This window comes from Scleropages formosus, chromosome 24, assembly GCF_900964775.1.
Source record: "Scleropages formosus chromosome 24, fSclFor1.1, whole genome shotgun sequence".
In the NCBI taxonomy this organism is placed as follows: Eukaryota; Metazoa; Chordata; class Actinopteri; order Osteoglossiformes; family Osteoglossidae; genus Scleropages; species Scleropages formosus.
Window position 1 is genome coordinate 342,063 of NC_041829.1, and position 20,727 is coordinate 362,789.

At 42.4% G+C, this 20,727-nt stretch overlaps 1 protein-coding gene across 2 annotated transcripts in view; it reads right to left on the reverse strand.

Moving 5' to 3' along the window:
• The window catches only part of frs2a (fibroblast growth factor receptor substrate 2a), a 36,309-nt gene that overhangs the window by 3,899 nt on the left and 11,683 nt on the right, over positions 1-20,727 (reverse strand). The window contains exons 2-6 of one of the 2 annotated variants that reach the window (XM_018755634.1): positions 7,022-7,128; positions 6,190-6,281; positions 4,141-4,327; positions 2,923-3,081; positions 1,996-2,165 (exon numbers count right to left, since the gene is read on the reverse strand). In XM_018755634.1, the coding sequence (XP_018611150.1) occupies positions 1,996-2,165; positions 2,923-3,081; positions 4,141-4,327; positions 6,190-6,255 (582 nt within the window). In that variant the 5' untranslated portion in view covers positions 6,256-6,281; positions 7,022-7,128. Of the gene's footprint in view, positions 1-1,995; positions 2,166-2,922; positions 3,082-4,140; positions 4,328-6,189; positions 6,282-7,021; positions 7,460-20,727 lie in introns of those variants that run through there. The other variant, XM_018755635.1, reaches the window with a different exon arrangement.

Sequence of the window (20,727 nt, forward strand, 5' to 3'; positions counted from 1 at the left end):
TTGCCAGAATCTCTTTGAGGCCGACCGAAAGTCTTCCTCCATGGCCTCACCGAACTCCTCCCAAGCCCGAGTTTTTGCCGCGGCGACTGCCAGAGCCGCGCTCCGTTTGGCCCGTCGGTACCTGTCAGCTGCTTCAGGAGTCCCATGAGCCAGCCAGGCCCGATAGAACTCCTCCTTCAGCTTGACGGCACCCCTTACTTCCGGTGTCCACCACCGTGTTCGGGGATTGCCGCCGCGACAGGCACCGGAGACCTTATGGCCGCAGCTCCGAACTGCCGCCCCGACAATGGAGGCGCGGAACATAGTCCATTCGGACTCAATGTCCCCCACCTCCCTCGGGACCTGGTTGAAGCTCTGTCGGAGGTGGGAGTTGAAGACCTCTCTGACAGGGGCCTCCGCCAAACGTTCCCAACAGACCCTCACTATGCGTTTGGGCCTGCCAGGTCTGTCCAGCGTTTTCCCCCGCCATCGAATCCAACTCACCACCAGGTGGTGATCAGTTGACAGCTCAGCCCCTCTCTTCACCTGAGTTTCCAAGACATATGGCCGAAGATCAGAAGAAACGACTACAAAGTCAATCATCGACCTCTGACCTAGGGTGTCCTGGTGCCAAGTGCACTGATGGACACCCTTATGCATGAACATGGTGCTTGTTATGGACAAACCGTGACTAGCACAGAAATCCAATAACAACTCACCACTAGGGTTCAGATCAGGGAGGCCGTTCCTCCCAGTTGCACCCCTCCAGGTGTCACTGTCGCTGCCCACGTGGGCGTTAAGGTCCCCCAGTAGAACGACAGAGTCCCCAGTGGGAGCACTTTCCAGCACGCCCCCCAGGGACTCCAAAAAGGCCGGGTACGCTGCACTGCCGCTAGGCGTATAAGCACAAACGACAGTGAGAGTTCCCTGACCCAAAGGCACAGGAAGATGACCCTGTCATTCACCGGGGTAGACTCCAACACATGGTGGCTGAACTGGGGGGCTATTAACAAACCCACACCGGCCCGCCGTCGTCCCTGGGCAACGCCAGAATAGTGGAGAGTCCCGCGACTAGCACAGAAATCCAATAACAACTCACCGCTCGGGTTCAGATCAGGGAGGCCGTTCCTCCCAATCACGCCCCTCCAGGTATCACCTCTCACCTTGGGCAACGCCAGAATAGTGGAGAGTCCACCCTCGATCGAGGAGAGTGGTTCCAGAACCCAAGCTGTGAGTGGAAGTGAGCCCGACTATATCTAGACGGTATCTCTTAACTTCCCGCACCAGCTCAGGCTCCTTCCCCGCCAGTGAGGTGACATTCCAAGTCCCAAAAACCAGAGTTGGCGCCCGAGGTTTGGGTCGGCCGGGCACTCGGCCCCGACCACCGCCCAAATCACAATGCACAGGCCCCTTACGGTTTCTCCGGCAGGTGGTGAGCCCACCGAAGAGCGGCTCCACGTCATGGCTTCGGGCTGAGCCCGGCCAGGCCCCGTGGGCATAGACCTGGCCACCAGGCGCTCGCATGCGAGCCCCCCCCCCCCAGGCCTGGCTCCAGGGTGGGGCCCCGGTGACCCCATACCGGGCGGGGTAAACGAAAGCCTTGATTTTTCCTTCATAAGGGGTTTTTGAACCGGGCTTTGTCTCGTCTGTCATCCAGGACCTGTCTGCCATGGGAGACCCTACCAGGGGCAGCCCCAGACAACATAGCTCCTGGACTCATTCAGGCACTCAAACCCCTCCACCACGGTAAGGTGGCGGTTCACGGAGGAGACAGACAAAAATGCCATTAGAAAATGGTATATACTTACACAAGCCATTTTAGCCATTTTTCATAGGATCCAGTTATGTTGGGGATGGATGCACTGAACAATAAGGGTTTAACAATACTCAGGTTTTATACATTTTACCAAGAGATGGCTCTGTTTTGCAGAGCTAGATATTGTTCAAGACAGGCCCAATGTTTACCTGTCAAGAATATAGCATCTTCAACCCTCTCCAAAAATACCTTAACCTTACCGTCTCATCTGCTACCAGGAGGGGATGTGTAGATTCTTCCCCCACTGAGGGCAGCCGGGTGCTGCCCACAGATGGGTGTCGGCTGGAGGGGCGTGAAGATGTGTCGCCAAAAGATGGGTATCGGGGATGTGGGATGCCATTGGGTAATGCTGGAGCAGTGTAGCCTGGGGCTGCAAAGGAAGTGGTACAGCATCAAGTTATAGACCTAGAACAAGCTTATGTAATCCTCATAAAACTATTTTGTGTTAATCTAGTCTCAGGCATATTTACAGGAGCCCGAGCAGCAGTGCTATTCCTGCATTTGCAAATCTTCACATAAAACAGAACGGAAATGGTAGCATGGAAAAATAAAATGGACAGGAGATTCAGCTAATATCTTTCACCATGTTGTAGACCAGAGGTCTTATCTTACATTTACATGCATTCATTTAGCTGACGCTTTCCTCTGAAGTAACATACAACGTTAACTTACCTATAGTTACTGTATAGTACTGCATTTATACAGCCAGGTAATTTTGTTGGAGCAATTTAGGCTAAGTACCTTTACTCAAAGGTACTACAGCCAGAGATGAGATTTGAATCTCTGGGGCCAAAGGCAACCTCTAACCACAACACTACCAACTGTCCCACCTTCTCCATCTAATTGTGTTTACAAGGAACCTTACTGACATAACGACAGACTTACTCACAGACTGCAGGTCCCTTATAATGTGTTGGCCTGCATGTAAGCTGCAAAAGACTGCTGTGAGGTAACAATCCTACAGAGCAGTATTTGATGTATGCGTGGGGTGAAACACTTCTGTGAATGGCTAGGTGTAGAGACAAAACTGTGAAACAGGCACACAAGGAGAGAAACTTTCACACAACAAATCCAACACTGTGCATGTGCACAAATGCACAGCGAGAGAAAGGCACTGAAAGACATACTGGTGGGGGTACGAGGTGTGCATGGCTGCTCTGGTTCCGCTGGTCCGTGGCTCACGTCCTGCACAGGCTCCTCCACCACACTGATACTGTTGCTGTGCATTACATCCTGCAACATGTTGAAGAGCTCCTCTGCCCGAGCACACTTGAAGGCGAAGATGCCTGCAGACACATAGGGAGAGGCTCACAGACACTGACACACAGCACCAGGTAGCTCACTGCACAGGGAGAGCATGGCTCACGGGACCATGACACAAAGGCAAAGGATAATGGCATGACACACCAGTTACAATGGACAGCATGGCAGGGTGACAGCATGACACAAGCCATCCAACCAAAGTGATTATACAAAGGCACTATTCTACATACGTACAAACACCACACACAAAAACACACTACACACAGAGGACAAAGGAACACCGCAGGAGCTGCTCCACATCTGCGCATACGTGCATGTGCGCACGCACACACAGCTGACTGTTGCTCCACAGGCCAGACTTACCCACCCAAGAACACACACAGACATGGCTGGCTCCCCTGAGCTCATCCTTTGTCAGCATGGATTCAAAGTTGACATTCTTACATTAAAAATGGAAAGAGCAACAGCTTCACTTTGCACAAGAGGCACTGAACTTGTAATGACCTCTCCAAGCACTTTGGGTGGGCAGGGACTTAAGTAAATATAGTGACTGTACACCATCCAGATTGGATTCTCACTCAGAGAACTAGAAGGCAGATTCTTCCAAATTAACAAAATTAAATTCAACTTTAATAAAAGGTGGAGCTAAAAGATGGATATGGTAATCAAATGCCTTCACTCTTCAAAGGCTAACTTTTTTAAAAACAAAGAAAAAAAAATTTCATGTCCTTACATCAATCTCTGAAACCCAAATGACGTATGAAAGGCTGTAGCTGCAATTTTCCTCACTTACTAGTAGGGGTAAAGAGGTTTTTTTCAACCCAAATACACAGCTCAATTAAGAATAATAAAACAAGACCGTGACAGATGGAACTTATGAAACTGACCTATGAGATGGTTCATAAAACTTGGCTATCCAGAACAACTGTCAGGTTACTCATGATGTAACAGGACAGGACATTTGAGAGAAACTCAGAGGCCAGGCACTGTGGGTAGACATCTGATCTCGCAGCTCACCGGACAACAGGGGAAAGTGGGAGAAGGTAGGAGGATTCTGATGGGCAGCAGAAGGGACATCTCACCTTGTCCAGTCTGGCAGCGGCGACCACTCTCAAAGGAGAACAGATTAGAGTCATAACCATAGCGACGTAGGCACAAGTAGGGCCACTTGACAGCATCACGCTTGCGTGTGTGAAGGATGAGCTCATCCTCCGTCAGTTCCATTGTGCCCGAACCTAGCTCGTTCCCATCATCGTCCACATTGATCACCTGCCGAGACAACGTTAAGCCCGATTATTTTTTTCCCCGTTTTTCTGTACCTCCAATAATGCATGTCCCCCTTCCCATTTAGAATTAATAATTTTAAGAGTCAACCCAGAAAGGTAATTTCTAAGCCATAAATGTGCATTGACTGAAGTAGATTTTTTGGGTGCTGTCCCTGGCAGTATCATTGGGGTCAGAAATGATCCTAGCCTGACTTTTACCAGCAGGAACAAAATGTAGCAAAATTCTTATTTTTTGTTATGTCATGTTTTGTTACTCCCCAAATAGTGTGCATGCAAACTTAATTATTCACTAGAGGGCACAGTAATGTAGTGGAGCACCAAGTACCAGCAGAGTCACTTTTGACCCCAATTCAAAATGCTAGTATTGCCAGAAATTTTGTAACCCACTGAGTAGTGATGGGATCAAACCTGGCCCCACAGTAATTTGCAATGCTTGTTACATCAGGTGACAAAATATACAAATCAAGTTCAGAAACAAAACAGGTAGACACCAATTTCACCTATGAGAGGAAGAGCATGAATAACTGCACACAAAATGTGTGGGACAGCTAGCAGCGTAGTCGTTAGAACAACTGCCTTTAGACCCAAAGGTCGCAGGTCCGAGCCTCACCTTCAGCTGTACCTTGAGCAAGGTACTTACACTGAATTGCGCCAGTAAAATTACCCAGCTGTATAAATGGGTAAATAACTGTAACCTTAACATTATAAGTAGCTTTGGAGAAAAGTGTCAGCTAAATGAATAAATGTAAATGTGGGGAATTACTGCAACAGACAGCGTTTTTAGATCAATCACTTTTGGCTGTGATGGTGCTAAGCAGTTTACAAAATTTCTGGTAATGCTTTTTAAACATAGGTACAAATTGTAGTTACCTCTATGCTACCCTTCCAAGAGAATACAGCTAAAGGTGTAAGAGCAAGTCATTAAAATCTGCTATATCCAATGACGTAAAGATGCATGCATTATGCAGTAATTTAATATGACAATTGGGTTTTGGCATTATTTACTGAAAACATTTAACTTAGTTGCTACATAAGTAGGTAAAACAAGTCAACTTAGAAAAAAAAATCATAACATATTTACAAAGTGTAACTGATAATGTGCACTACCTGCTGTAAAAGTCTGCTTCCCGTAAAACCACTCAAAGGATGACTATGGTAAACAAGCACAAAGGGAATGAGTACTCTGTAATGACTATAGCCTTACTGTAAATTACCTTGTGACAAGACAAAAGAATCTTTGTATTCCCTAACTGAAGAAAGTTGGGAAAGTAATTATCTGGTATGTCAAATACAGCAGCCACAAGCAGTCATTTGTCAGTACATTATTTCTGTCACATGTCCACAAACATTGGCCCGAAAAGGGAATTCTCCCTTCAGTGAAACTGAACACTTAGGGATTATGGTCTCTAAGATATTACTTAAGTTCAGTCTTTACGTTTGTACCTAAGGACGCTCTTGTATTACAAGTAGACTCCTTTCCATCGCAAAAGAATTTTTTTTCTTATACATCTAATCAGAGCACAGAAAGTTATTCTCTAGTACATAAGCAAGCTTCGGCCACTGAGAACTGATAGTCAATGAGAGCTTGTTAATGAGGCTAAAGAGTAATTCTACACAACACATTTGTAGAATCCATAAAGCTATGGTCAACTGAGCATAGTGCCCTAACGCCAAGGCACAACTGAAGCACAGCTGTGAAGTGGTCATGTCAGAGGGTGTCTCTTATAGGACAAAGGAACACACAGCCTCCCACCATAAGTCTCCTCCCTTGTAGTAATTTAACTTGTTCACATTTCCGGTAGAGCACACTAGGGATGCAACAGGAGTTTGCATGGAAAGACCCACCTTAAACTTGTTTAGATTGTTATCTGGGATTGACTCTTTATCTGGACAGCTACAGCAGCTACCCATGGCTTCTTCAGAAGACCATTTGATCTCTGCAAAAGATAACAGACAACAAAAGTTCAATTTTAGTGGTAAAATCAGAATATTGCCAGCTCCATTTGGAAGACAGAAACAGACATGTTTATTTTGTGAAATGGACAGAAAGTACCATCTCACAGTAAAAGTAAGGGCAGCACCTGCACCACTGTCCTGTCATGCAAAAGACACTCTGTTTGTCCAGCATCCCAATAATATGGATGTGATGAACATTACGACCTTCACCCTGAATCATATGTGCCCAAACTTGGAAAAGTTATGGACAATGCAGTCATCTTGCACTTACAGACCTGAACTTGTGCTACATTGCATGTTCAAGTCACAGGAGGACCCCAGTACCATACCCTTAAGAAGGTTGTAGACACTAATTAATATGGTGTGAATCGGGTACACAAAAAAATGGGGGGGAATAAATGTACTGGCCTGATAGTCTGCCTTGGTTAACTGCATACTTCTATTACTAATATACTAATATTAAAATTCCCAATTTTTAAAAGTTATTTTCTCCTAATACAAGTACCACTGCTTCAGCCCTGGCTGAGTCCTTCCAGTTGGAACTGCCTACTTCATAAAACTCTTCAGGGTGCTTAGGGTGCCAGTGAGCTGATGAAACACTGAATTTATCAGTGAAATAAGGCAGTTAACACATTTTCACCAAGAAACCGTTTTGCTTTGGTGCTCACTTTCCCTTTACAGCCAGCAGGGGGAAGGAGCTAGTCTACGGAGTATTTCTCACCGAGATCCAGCCATCAATGTTCCTGGTTCCCTCCCTGGTGCACGGACTGCCATCATGCTTCACAGTGGCATGGCCTCTGGGCGTCTCGCAGGGCGAGCTCGTGAAATCTGAGGCAGAGAGACATGATCAGCGCAAGATCATTCCAATGCACAATACACACCCAGGCATCATACATTTCAGACAAAAATCCTCAAAGGCCATTACAGTTTGAAGCATCTGGACAACATATTTGGTTTGTTCAGTTTTGAGTGTAAATCACCACCCACCAAGCCCTAAACGTTTGCGTTAACATTACACTTCTGCGTAATCTTGAGCCTTACCGCTTCCCCAGGACAGATACATGTTACAGTTGGTGCACTGATTTATGAAGGCAAGAGGAGTGGAGCCCTTTTGTGGTGAACTTCCAAAGGAACCACCCCCATACTGCAATTAGAGCAGAAGCGCGACTGAACTCATCTCCCGGCCCAAACCTGTTCTCTGCCCCACCCCATTTCAGCCAGCAGTGGCCAGGGAAGCGGGTCATGGCATGGCATGCCTTCTCCGTGGAGTGCGTCTGATGTTGAGGGGACAGTTCGGACCACAGTCTGCATTAGTGAGGGACATGGTAGTGCAAGGCTGTACTGGTAGATTTCCTGGGCATCAGAAATGCCTACGCTCCAAGTGATTTGGGGTATTATCCACGTCCTCTTTTGACATATCACTTGTTGTGGAGGGGTCATGCAAAATGCTCCTGCTTTGTGGAACCAAAAAGCATTCAAACCATACAATGAACTAAACAGCAAATTACATTAATATTGTCAGAATAGAGGTTTCAGATAGAACTTCATTTGCAGTTAATAGCTTTGGATTTGCATTATTAAAGCACTGTCAGAGCAGATGGGAAAAGCTCAGTGATGATATTCTAATGTACCACTTCAACTGTTTACAAACCAGGGGAACGGAAACTTTAGAAAAGGTTCACAGATGTGTGAACCACATGTCCAGTAGCATGAACAGGTCAACTATACATGCATTACAAGGTGCTTATAGCAACGTATGCTAGATAATACATGTTCCCTCACTGGTATCAAGCGGTCACAAAAGGTGTATGCAAAGCATTTTAAGGCACGCACAAAAACAAGACAGTCTTTGACTACCAAATTCTTTGGGTATGTCTGCTCTGTAGTAGTCTAGGGCCACTGTTGCAGCACACAGTCCCCCAGATTGCTACTAGATGTGTGCTAAAGGTGTGGCAGAATGAGACCGGTATGTGACTAACTAGAAGAAATATGCCACATATCCAGGGACAGCAAAAAAACACAGGAAAAAATTACTATGCTTAGCAGGAGGAAAAGAAATAGGTATTCGTGAATCTGTATACGCCAAGCATTCCATTTGTATTCCAGTATAAAACTGGTTTTCATACCCCCCCAGTGTACTTATAAAGTACACTAAAGTTATAAACCAATAAAGAATGAAGCAGTCCATTTTCAACATGGTTACATACATGCTTGGGAAAGGGATCTACTGGCAGCAAAACTTGTTCACAGCAAAAATCTCAGAAATTGTCTCCATACTTCATAACAATGTGTCTAAATATTTTGAAGAGATTGATACGTTTCATGTGCAGCGCTTATTAAACTAACTTGTGACAAAAGCAAGTGTAATGTGAAACCAAAGACAACATAAGGAAACACCACAGTAGAGGATGAGAAGGAGCCTCAGATTGTTCATTTGCTTTTAGTGCATCAGTTCATATTTCTAAATGAACTCAGTGTTTCTGTCTTTTCCAAAGAATTCGTAACACTCTCATAAACTGGTGCTAAATACATGAAGTCTTGTCAGATGTATTAACTAATAGACTAGTTTGCTTAAAGCAAGGTTTTTATATTCAGTTTTCTTTTACAGATTTTTACAAGTCTCAGTGCAACAGTTATGGAGTCTGAGCACTCAATAAGCCTTAATTCACCACTATTGTTGACATGTACATTTATTCACTGAGCGCACACTTTCCTCCAAAACGACGTACATCTCATAGAAAATGTAATGTGTTCATCACATCAGCAGAAACATAGATGCAGATGCGTGATTAAGTACAGTTACTTTACACCATATGAACCAATGTTCATCACACGCGTAGCTGCATAAAACTTCATCCGAATATCGACTATTCCAAATCACCTTCCTAGTAATATTTTCTTTGAGATATATGTAAAAATTTACATTACAGGAGTAGCTGTGTAAATGTTCATCCAGGGACAGTCAAAGTTATAGTGCATGAACATTTACACCTTACATGAACTTAAGATCATGGGCAAAGTGAGTCTGTATTTGTGTTTGTCATATTTGACAAACAAATATGCAGATTGCCATAGCTAGCTATTATATAAATGGCTAGGAATCATGTTTTCAGCTAAAATTACATTAATGCTATTGACTAAATTCAAATTCACAGATGTGTTCTAAAGTGTTATCAAGTCAGTATCAATTGATGGTGACGAAGTCTGTAGGGCAGGCATGATAGCAAGCCCACTCAAATAACATCACCCTTCTCTTCCACCCCATGTACTCCATGAGCACAGCCAGCAATCACGAAAACTCACAGCAGCAGAACAGGGAAATTGTTGGCATAAGTCATCCGCTTCCACTGTCACCTTGGCCTTTTTCTGGGGATGGGGTTTGCTGCGAACCCCTCAGATGTCACATCTGGGAGCAGGTACGGCAAACAGAACAAAGTGGTTACATCGGGCTACCCCAGGATCAGCTGGCAGCAAGGGAAGAGTTAACAGTTTCAATAAACAGCCCATAAACAGCACTGTGTGCATCACTACACTGCCCACACTTCTCTGCATACTTTCATAATTAATGTAGATACTGGCGATTCTCCTCGGGGGGGGGGTCGGGGAGTTTCCACATCATCTCTCCTTCCCTTTCTATTTGACCATTCTGCCCAAAATTAACAGTGTATTGAGACCGTGTAATCTGACACACTGGAGGTATTGCTTGGGAAGGATACTTTGTTGCAGACGCACACACTACGTACAATTTAGTTTAATTACTTCACAGGGCAGTAGAGTTCTCCCTCTCTTTTGAGTCCTTATAAGCACTTCTGGTGCAATGGACTGAGGCAGTCAGTGCGAGGGGAGGGATCAGATAACCATTTCAGAATTGAGGATCTTACAGGAGTAAACAGTTTGCGGTTGCACGCTATCTCATACAAGGCAAGCGGGCCTATCTTTGAAACAAGGAATCTTTGCTGCTCACATTCTTCCCTGCATTCCTGACTAGCAGTGAGAGGGGTGGTGGTGGTAGGGGCTATTCTTAGTCGAGCCCTCGGCAGACTTCTTGGCATCATGGGTAGGCACAGAGGGGTGGCACAGTGCCAGAGGAGAGACTGATAGGCCCTGGGTTCAGTAAGCCCCACAGCCACACAACCTACCCGCACTTCTCTTCCCCTTCCAGCTGCCGGTGCTCCAAGTTCTTAAGCAGACAGGACAGCAGCAAGACAGGAGGCTGGCAGCTCCTCCTTTTGACCTCTAAGAGAAGGGCCTGTCTTAGCTCACATGTTTGTGTTTGAGCACTGTAGGGTGCTTCTCAGGCAAGTGTACAAGGTGGCGTTTCAAACGTGAGCCTGAAATGAGCAAGAAAGAGATGAAGGGAGTCAAGCGGTGACAGACTACCATACATAGCCTGCCTCAAAGCAGAAGTTCCATCAAGTGCTACTCAAAAGTAGCAAGGAGATTTATCTCAGATCTTAAAAAAAAAACTGTGCACAGTTGCCCTGGGCCAATTCACTGCAATTGCCCATGAATATTATTACACTCTTGGCAGGGGCTTGGCCACACCCCCCACCCCACAGCTCCACCCTGAAAAACTCGCACACAGCGGTGCTTGCGTAAACCTCTCAGCTATGTCAACACAATAAGGCAGAGAAAACAAGTAAACATTTTGTGTTTTTTTTTTTTTTTTTTTTTAAATAAAAAAAAAAAAAAAAAAAATCAGACAGTGACCCAAAACAGATTTTACCTAATTTTGACATTTTGCTCTCACATGACCCAGATGGACAGAATGAAATTGAGGAACAAATTCCTTGCTTGAGATGAATGGCAAAAACTGAACTCGGTAAAACCAAATCATGCTGAAAATTCAGCTGAACACACCTTTTCCCCATATTTGTTTAATGAGGATGAAATTGATTATAAAATTATAGTTTAGTGTAGATTATCTACAAACCTTGCCTGTGAACCAGTGTTATGGAAAGGGGGTTTTCCCACATTCTATGCCATCAAAATTGTTTAAATAGCTATTGTGAGGAATAGATGTTTTAATTCCTCTATGACACAGGTATTTCACTGCACTCCTTGCACAAATGGGTATTAATAGCAGCATGTACCAAAGCGCATTGTGGTCTCTGTACTGCGCTAGTTTCTCTCTCAACCCCCACACCCACCAAACTCTCCTGTCTCCCACTCCAACCAAGCTTGATTTCCAGGAAAAAAACGAAGAACACTACAGCTCATCAGGGTTTCTGTGTGATCACACCATAGAATATTTCAATCAGAAAAAAAATAATCTGACAATGGGCTGGGTTAAAAAACCTCCATGTATTGTACATTCAATCCAGCAAATTACATCAGTTTAGGACATTCTGCAGCTTAATGGATGTTCACAGCACTTCAGTGTCTGAAGATTTAAAACTGTACAAAGTAGTTAAACTTAGTCACTGACCACACTGACCTATTGAAAGTTTTGATAATTGGGACGCCACCAAAACCCAAAATAAGAGAACAGATCATGGTTAATGCTACTCCAAACAGTTCCCGAGGTATAACATCTACTTTATATAGTGCTTTAACAAGTATTGGCACTTATTTTAATATGTAAAGCTTTGGAGCATGACCTTAACCTCTCTTTCTGTGATGAATGTTTTCTGTGTTAAGGCAGTTAAAACTGCAGACAGCTGGTAGTGTAGTGGTTGGATCCAAAGGCAGCAGCTCCAAAGATCGCAGGTTCGGACTCCACCTCCAGCTGTAGTAGCCTTGAGTAAGGTACTTACCCTAAATTACTCCAGTAAATTACCCAGCTGTATGAATGGGTAATAATTGTAAGCTTGTAACTGTAATAATGGTAACATTAACACTGTAGGTCACGTTGGAGAACAAGCATCAGTTAAATGAGTAAATGTAAATATTTAAGCCTCCGTCTGCACTTTTATTATCCCTGAACAAAACTAAGTTCATTCATAGAATTCACCTTTGTGAAGTACGCCTTCATAGGCCATACTTCCAGGCGCAGCTCAGCTATGCTTTAAATGTAAGGTTGTATTCACAAGTCCCTTTAAGTTTTTGCATTTCCTCAGTAGTGTATACTGACTGTGTTACAATGTTTTCAGCAACTTCTCTCCTGAAAAAAGTGCTCACATCCACTTTAAGATCACCATGATCATCTGCAATTCAAGGAAGTTCCTTCTTTAGCTCCTTTCTGTGAGCAATTCAAACAATCATAATAATTTATGTTTACATACAAACATTTAAATTCTTTGTACAGTGACTCAGTTTTTAAATTTACTGTTTGGTAATGTGGAAGTAAGAGCAGCATCTCAACTGAGATATCAGTTACCAGGCAGAAAAACCACTCTACTGTTCCTAGCATTTATAATGTTTGATGTAAGAACCTCAGGTAGCCATCCCATACTTTAATTAATTAGTCCACAGTAACATATTGTAATGATTTTGCATTACAAACCAAAATCAATAGCATCACCAATGCCATCAAGGTAGCAAAATTTAGATTAAAAAAAGAAAAAATACAGCACTGACTTATCATACACCATTTAGGTCACCTATGTATCAGATGACCAGTTTTCCAGGTCAACTATCTATGTCTATATACTTGCAGCAGAGACTTAAAGGTATAGAAGGACCTGTACTGAATGGGGGAGAAAGACAGTCTTGTAAAAGACAGAAACAAGACCTTTTTCCACAGTATCTGGACCAAGGCAAAGCAGGAGGTCACCTTGTTTTTGGAGGCTGCCAGGCTGCAGCACAGCTTTGTTTGTAAATCCCAAGGGGTTCATTGGTAATCTGCATTTAATCTTAGCAAACAACATTTTTCTCTCACAAAAAAATGTAATCTATAGATTATAACTTGAAATATTTGAGATGAACAATAATACTACAATACTCCTCAAAGAAAATCACATGGTGTAAATATAGGTATCGGTGGGTTTTTTGGCTGCTACTCCTTGTGTTTTAAGTGCTTCAGTGTTGAAAAGGGGTATGCAGTGTGTAGGATGCATTCCCATTCCACTGGGTGAAGAGGGTTAGTGAAGAATGCAGGTGGATGGCCTGGGAGCAGGCCAGAGCTTCTCTTCTCAATGAAGACCTCCCCCTACTGCTCATACCTCATAATATCTGTGTGAAAAGAGGTAGAAAGGCACAGGTACAGGAACCATGCACTACAAATGACAGGGGTCACAGAAAACTGAGCTGTAGGTAGGGGTAGTTGGTAACATAATGGTTAGAATGACTGCCTTTGGAGCCAAAAGTCACATGTTCGAATCCCACCTATAGCCTTAATACCCTTGAGCAAGTTACTTACCCTAAATTGGCCAAGTAAAATAATCCAGCCGTATAAATGAGAAAATAACTAAAAAGCTTAACATTGTAAGTCGCTTTGGAGAAAATCACCACCCACATGAATAAAAAAGTAAAAACTAGTGGAATACTAGCTCATTTGCCACAGTTAGTCAATACAAAACACTTGTACAATGTAAGACAGTTAATGCCAAAGTGCAGAGGAACAACAAAATGAATAGCAACAATTTGCCTATTCATGTACCGATTTAATACCTCAAACTAGTATACATAAGTGTACAAATGCTGAGACCTTAAATAAAGTGCTATAGCCCAAATGTTTATCATATGTAATATCCAACACCATAAAGAAAACATGATTCATGTGAAAGAGTTAAAGTGGGGCCTACCCAAGAAAAGTTTCACTGCCAACAGTTTGACATTAACACAGATGTAAGAGCTCTTTGTCACTAATGATCTTAGTGCGCCGTTTTCATCATCACAGCAACAATCAGCTTATTGAACCAAAAACAAGCAGGGTGTTTGGCAAGATGCTTTGCCTCTAATTGTTTAGGATTAGAAACTTTTTGAGATATCAGAACTAAAATGCAAAGTGCAGACACGATGGTGATATTGTGGAGGTGTGTCTAACATTCTTAAAATCTTATAGCTCTCAAAAATTCCACATGGTGCTGGACACACTCCTCTTGCAGTGATGAGTTGCTTCACTTGAGGATTTGTCCTATCCCTGACTTATCGGGGCAATTATTACATTCCAGATGCTCCTCAGTTACTGAAGGCACCCTGTTCCCCCTAGCACTTATGCATGGACAAGAACTGCCTCAAATCTAGTTCAGGGAAATCTTATATCAGAACAAACTAGAACAACAGTCTCACTAAAAGTGTGGTCTTGGAGCTTCTGTGCAAAAGTTATGGCTTGATGGACCACTGGAGGTGGTTCTTGCCTACCACACTTGTGGCATACCAGCTCAATTGAGTCCACTCTTCCATATGCTAATGCAAATAGGATGATATGCCACTAGTGTGGGTGCTGGGAACCTTGCAGCTGCTAGTGCAACAATCCAATGAAAAAGCAAAAAACGATCCTAGAAGATTAGTTTGCAAGGAATCCTATATGCAGTATCCCCAACATGGTAAGGGACATACCAGTGCTACTAGGTCATGACACACACTTCTGAAATCATTGCAGATGCTCCAAGAACACTTTTGACATATCAGAAAGCATAGTATTTAGGGTCACTGCTTTGTACTCATTTGGGCTCAATGTTCCCCGCCGCCACTATAAACTTGATAAAAATACTTAAGATAAACTATTTTGGCAAGAAAAATCTGCTGTCTAAATGGTTAAATCATTATAAAGTTGATGAACACGCAAAGTCTTCTTGGACAAAGGTAACAGCTAATGTTTGAAAAAGAATGTGTAGCACCACCATGTTACTGAGAAGCCTACATTCTTTGCAACAGCATCTCAGTCACCAGTATAATAATTAACTGATCCATGCCTGGAAGAACACTTTTCTGAATTTCTCTGCTGAGCTCAATTGCATCATGTCAGTGAGCAAATGGCCCATAGCAACTGTCACATGCATGCTGGTAAAGGAGGCAGAACACAGTAAAACTGCTGCTGCAAATATGGGAAAAGTTTTACTCCCTTTTAATTCCATGTGAACATTTTTTTGGCAAATTTATGAAGACATGAAGGACTCAGTAGCCTAATCACTGCTGATGCAGGAATATCAGTGAAGACAGGAAAATTACTTGAAGTTTATATTCAATTTGTTATAAAGAGGCAAAACACTAAATCATACTGAACTTCCACTTCAGGCCAGAAACTATTCACACTGATACATATTTGGAGAATTAAAAACTCTGAGGATGCGACTTGTAACATCTCCATCCATCAAGGCTAATGCAATGCTAAGTTTTGCTTAACATGCTTTCATTAATAACCCTCTCATTTCAGTGACACTGTGCTGACAGACACAAAAACAAATAGCAGAGCACCAGAAGACATCTTACACAGACTGGAAACAAAAGATACAGGGAGCTCTCCAAAGATTTTGTTGGGTATGCAGGTCAGAAACCCATTCAGAGTCATTCCATCTTCATATTCAAAGGCAACTTGCTTATGGAAACAGACCAATTAGCATTAGGGTTGTACATCATAAGCAAAATTGTGAACTTCATGAACTAAAAACACACCTATTACACAAAGCTATCAACTTTTTCCTTATATGGGCTATGATGTTTGGGCAGCTGAAGTTCAGCGGTACAAGACTAGGAAATGGATCACTTCATCAGTGGCTTGCAATTACAAGAGCAATGGTAGCAGAGAAAGGTTGACAAGGCAAAAATAGGGAAGACAACCTCACCCACAGGCATTCACAGATGCATGTTTTTGGACATAGCTTTAAGGGGCTGAGATATTTAATGGCAGTAAGTGCTTTAGACAAAAGTATAAGGAGCCATTTAACCTAAGGACCAAGAAAACATTCTTTAGGCATATAAAGACACGGTCCAAACACTTTGCGATTCTCTGCCTCCTCCCCAGCCCCTCAACTATGCTCCATAGTTTTGATAAATCAGCAGATGCATATCAAGATGCAAGATTTACACACTCCATTTACATGCTGGGAGCTATTCGGGTCAGATAAATGTAAAGTTGCCAATTGATACACATCAGGAATTAAATTTAAAATCATTAAATAGGAGTGTGCTAACTAACAATAGAATTAAAATAAAGCAAATAAAAATGTACACAAACTCCAGCAATTTGGTGATTGAACTGTGCAAAGAGAATAAGGGTTTCCCATTAATGGTTCAGTATTGGGGAAATGGTGCGGTATGAAGCAGGATGACACCTTGTAGTTCACCACTACACAAATACAGTTTCAAACATGAAAATATATTTTACCTAATCACTGAAGTCAGTGGTTCCAAGAATGTGATAACTGAATCTAGTGATTTAGTGATGCTTGAAGTGAAAAATTTCTTAGAAAAACTCACCTGTCATGTGAGTCTCTGAAAAACTATAATAAAACTACTAATTTCAGACATAATAGGTCATTGCTTAGTTTCTCATATCAGAAGAGTTAAAGGAGAGATAAAAGCATGCTTGTATCCCCAAGCAGATATTAACAAAATAAACAGTATAAAATCTTAAATTGTAAGATAACCAAGTCCAACCAATGTTAACTCCTTTACTGGAAGTTACAAGTAGAGCTTTAGCATGTTATACTAACATGGCACTCTCAACCATTAGATCACCTCAAAGATGCTCACACACAGCACACCAAAAGTAGAAAATACATGCAAGTGTAAAACTAGACAAACCTGTAACAGATCTCCAGTAAAACACTTGGTGTGTTCCTTCCAGAACAAGCAAGCCATTTTTGAATTTGATTCAATCATCCCTGGCAAAAAACATGAAAATAATGCCTAAATTTCCAGCCAATGTCCTAAAAGATCTGACAAGAGTTCAGGCTGCTTTTTATAGAGTATGCTTTAGGGACCTAATCTAATTTATTGATTGGGGTGGTCATGTGAAAATATTCATAAGAGACAAACTGCAAGGCTGATAAGTGGATAACTTGGGTTGGCAAGCTGCAGTGGACATCTGCAGGGTGCAAAAGATAGCATGAGAGGTCTCAGGCATTGAAAGGGGTGGGTTCGAGTACTGAGTAACAAATCATTAATGAAATAGCATCTCACACTGGGGTTAAAAAATGGTGGGATTAACTTTCAAGCCCTTTGAGACCAGTACAAATCTGTCCTATCCATGAAGGTCTCAAACATTTAGAGACGGCACTTAAAAATGATTACTGAAAGAGAAAGATATATAGTGCAACATGTATCACATTTAAAGAATTTCAATGCAAGAGACATGATGCCCATAAACTTTCGGTGAGCTTTCTTAATAGGACCATACAGGATTAATTTTGTGAATCTTTCCAACAAGGCTTCACCTATCATTTTAAGGAAAAGATTTAGAATTCCAAACAAATCTGATTCTACAACTAATGTGCCAATGCCAAATGTCCTGAGAATGAAAGTTCTCAATTTAAAAATCATGTTTGTGAATACACTATATCCATTCTTTATCAAACAATAATATGTATTTAAATAATTAGTAGGAACTAAGGTTTCAGAAGAGCAGACATTTCATAATCAGCTCCATTAGCCAGCACTAATATGTATGCGTGCACACACCCTACTGGCTCGAGCCAATTCTTGTGCTGCAAGTGTGTGATTGTGAAGGCTGCAGCATGATCACACCAAAATTCCTCCTCTCCCCCTGCCCTCTCGGCAGAATTCTTCTTTAGTCGGGCCCCGTCGCCTGGGCAACCCTGCACTCCTATTATGGCCAGCTGGTTGATTTGAAAGCAGCCCCAGCTAGCGTCTGAACTTTTGTCTTGCTTCAAACGGGGGAGAGTTTACTTTAACTCCCACACCATTTTCACTTGAGGCAGTCAGGGGAGAAGGGGACAGTGTCACTGCCTAAAAGACAGCCAACCCCAGGACTAGCAAAAAAGGAAACAAACTGCTCTTTTCCCTTAAAATATCTCCAATGCTAAATGTGCCTAGTACTTAATTAAATGTTTTATTTTCCAGCAGTTCACATCTTACAAAAGGGGGGGGAGAAGAGGAGAGGGGAAAAAAAAAAAAAAAAAAAAAAAAAAAAAGACATTTGCTGGTAAAGCCAGAGTTTTCAATATATGGTTGACTAATAAGCTCTAAGGTTCCTCTTTCAGAAGGAAAAACACTACTCTCAACAGTTTACGTTTGGCTCAGTGTAATAGTGTGTGGGAGGTGGCAGAAGAGGAACATGGGGGGAGCATCTTATCCTCACTACACAACAATTCAGTGGTTGACTGACTTTTCTGTTTGCTATAGATGCAAACTATATCAAGCAAATTTCACTTTCTCTGCAGGACAGCTTTTATTTGGGGCTAGAGTGTAAAATCTTTTAAAATAGTGGATTTAAATGCAGTGAAGTGACTGAGTTTATAGTGTTATATTCACAAGTGGACAAATGAAGGTTTTACCACTGGATGACGAACTGTTCTTGTGCTACTGAACATAACACTATCTGGATCAGTCCAATAAAAATGAAAAACACCACAAAGAATTTACAATAGTTTATCTCTCGGTAGGCAGTGTATAATCTGGTGATTACAAGCTTATTTGGTTCAATTAGTCCATTTTTCCCCATTTCACCTTTCAGACTTTTCTTTTGAATGTTTATAAAAATAGTGCTATTTAAAATCAAATCAAATCAAGCTTTATTGTCACATCATTGTCAACATAACATGTAGAGAAGAGTGAAAATCTTTAGTGCAGCTCCAAAAAATGCGGTATTGAGAGTATGCCATAAGTTATGTTAAACACAGTATATATACAAATTGTATTCGCAAAATGTACAACAACCATAAATAAATAATAAACTATATGTATGTACAGAGAAATAAAACAGCGTATTTGTTTTTTGGTCTCGGTCCTGCGTGTTTAACAGTCTAATGGCCCGAGGAAAGAAACTGTCCCTCAGCCGACTTGTGCGGGACCGGATGCTCCGGTACCGTCTGCCTGAGGGGAGTAGGTAGAACAGTCCGTGACTAGGGTGGCTGGGGTCATTAACCATTTATTCTGTTATTTATATTAAATCCAAACAAAGAACTGAATATATGGTTTGGTTAGGGCATTATTTACCCTACCATTCAGACACTTTGAAACCATGCAGAGCATAATACAATGCCTGTCTTCCCAATAACATCCCAAAAATCATAACCTAGGAAGCACTGTAATCTATCTTCAGGTGTCAAGAAGCACCATATCACCTGCTGTTTCTTGCAAATCCGTTAGCACTCAAAACTAGTCTTGGTGTTATACAGTAGTGCATAACAGAGGTGTTATAGTCAAGACCTACATATTTATCAATGAGCATAGAGCAACAAAGCTTAATAGGAAGGGAGAAGGACTGAAGTACACAGAAGCAAATGCTTGTGATGAAAGCAAAAACAAAAAAACCCAACCTGTTAGCTACAGTGACTGAGTGGGGATGAGGAGCTGTCCCCTTGTATGGCAGGTGAAGCTATACAGGGAAATGCTGGTGTTACTATTCCTTCTATCTGGCCAGGGTACCAGACACCTTAATTAACCACAGTTTCCCCAAGGAGTCATTTTAATTCATAAAGCATATCTGCACTGCCATTTCATAACACAGACAAAATCAAAGATTACCTTATTCAAAGATAAACTGGCTTGAAATAATTTCTAAGCCAATGCATTCATAGCATGAAAATACATGGAAAAAAAAAAAAAAAAAAAAAAAAAAACATTAACATGTGTACTGCATACTCCACCATTCACATGACCACACACAGGCACACCCAGCCTTTGCAACTGCCATTGAGCAAAATGACAGAGCTGCAATAAAACATTCCTTGTGGGTGTTGTAACTGAGATGTCCATTGCCCTGCTAGATATAAGGGCAGATACTGGCCATGACAGAGCAGCCCAGAGCCACAACTGATGCTACATTCAACTTGGAATAAGTTTTGTCATACCCTGAAACTAGTGGTGGTGCTTTTCCCTGCAACAGCTGCAAGACCAGAACAAAGAAGAGCTCTAGTCCATGATGTCACTGTGAACACAACTGGAAATATGCTTCAGAGAGTTCAGTTTATCAACAGTTTTCTGATCTCTCTTGATTTTGTTATGACATATTCTCTACGGGCTGTTTGTTCCCTGTATGACCGGAGCAGGAGCTTGGTTCGCATCGCCGGCAGTAAGTCAGACCTGTTCCCGGTGCATGTTGGACTCCGCCAGGGCTGCCCTTTGTCACCGATTCTGTTCATTATCTTCATGGACAGAATTTCTAGGCTCAGCCAGGGAACGGAGGGTGTCTGTTTTGGTGGCCGCAGGATCTCGTCTCTGCTTTTTGCGGACGATGTGGTCCTGTTGGCTTCATCAAGTCAAGACTTGCAGCGTGCACTGGGGAGGTTTGCAGCCGAGTGCGAAGCGGCGGGGATGAGAATCAGCACCTCCAAATCCGAGGCCATGGTTCTCAGTCGGAAAAAGGTGGATTGCCCCCTCCGGGTTAGGGGGGAGTTGCTCCCTCAAGTGGAGGAGTTT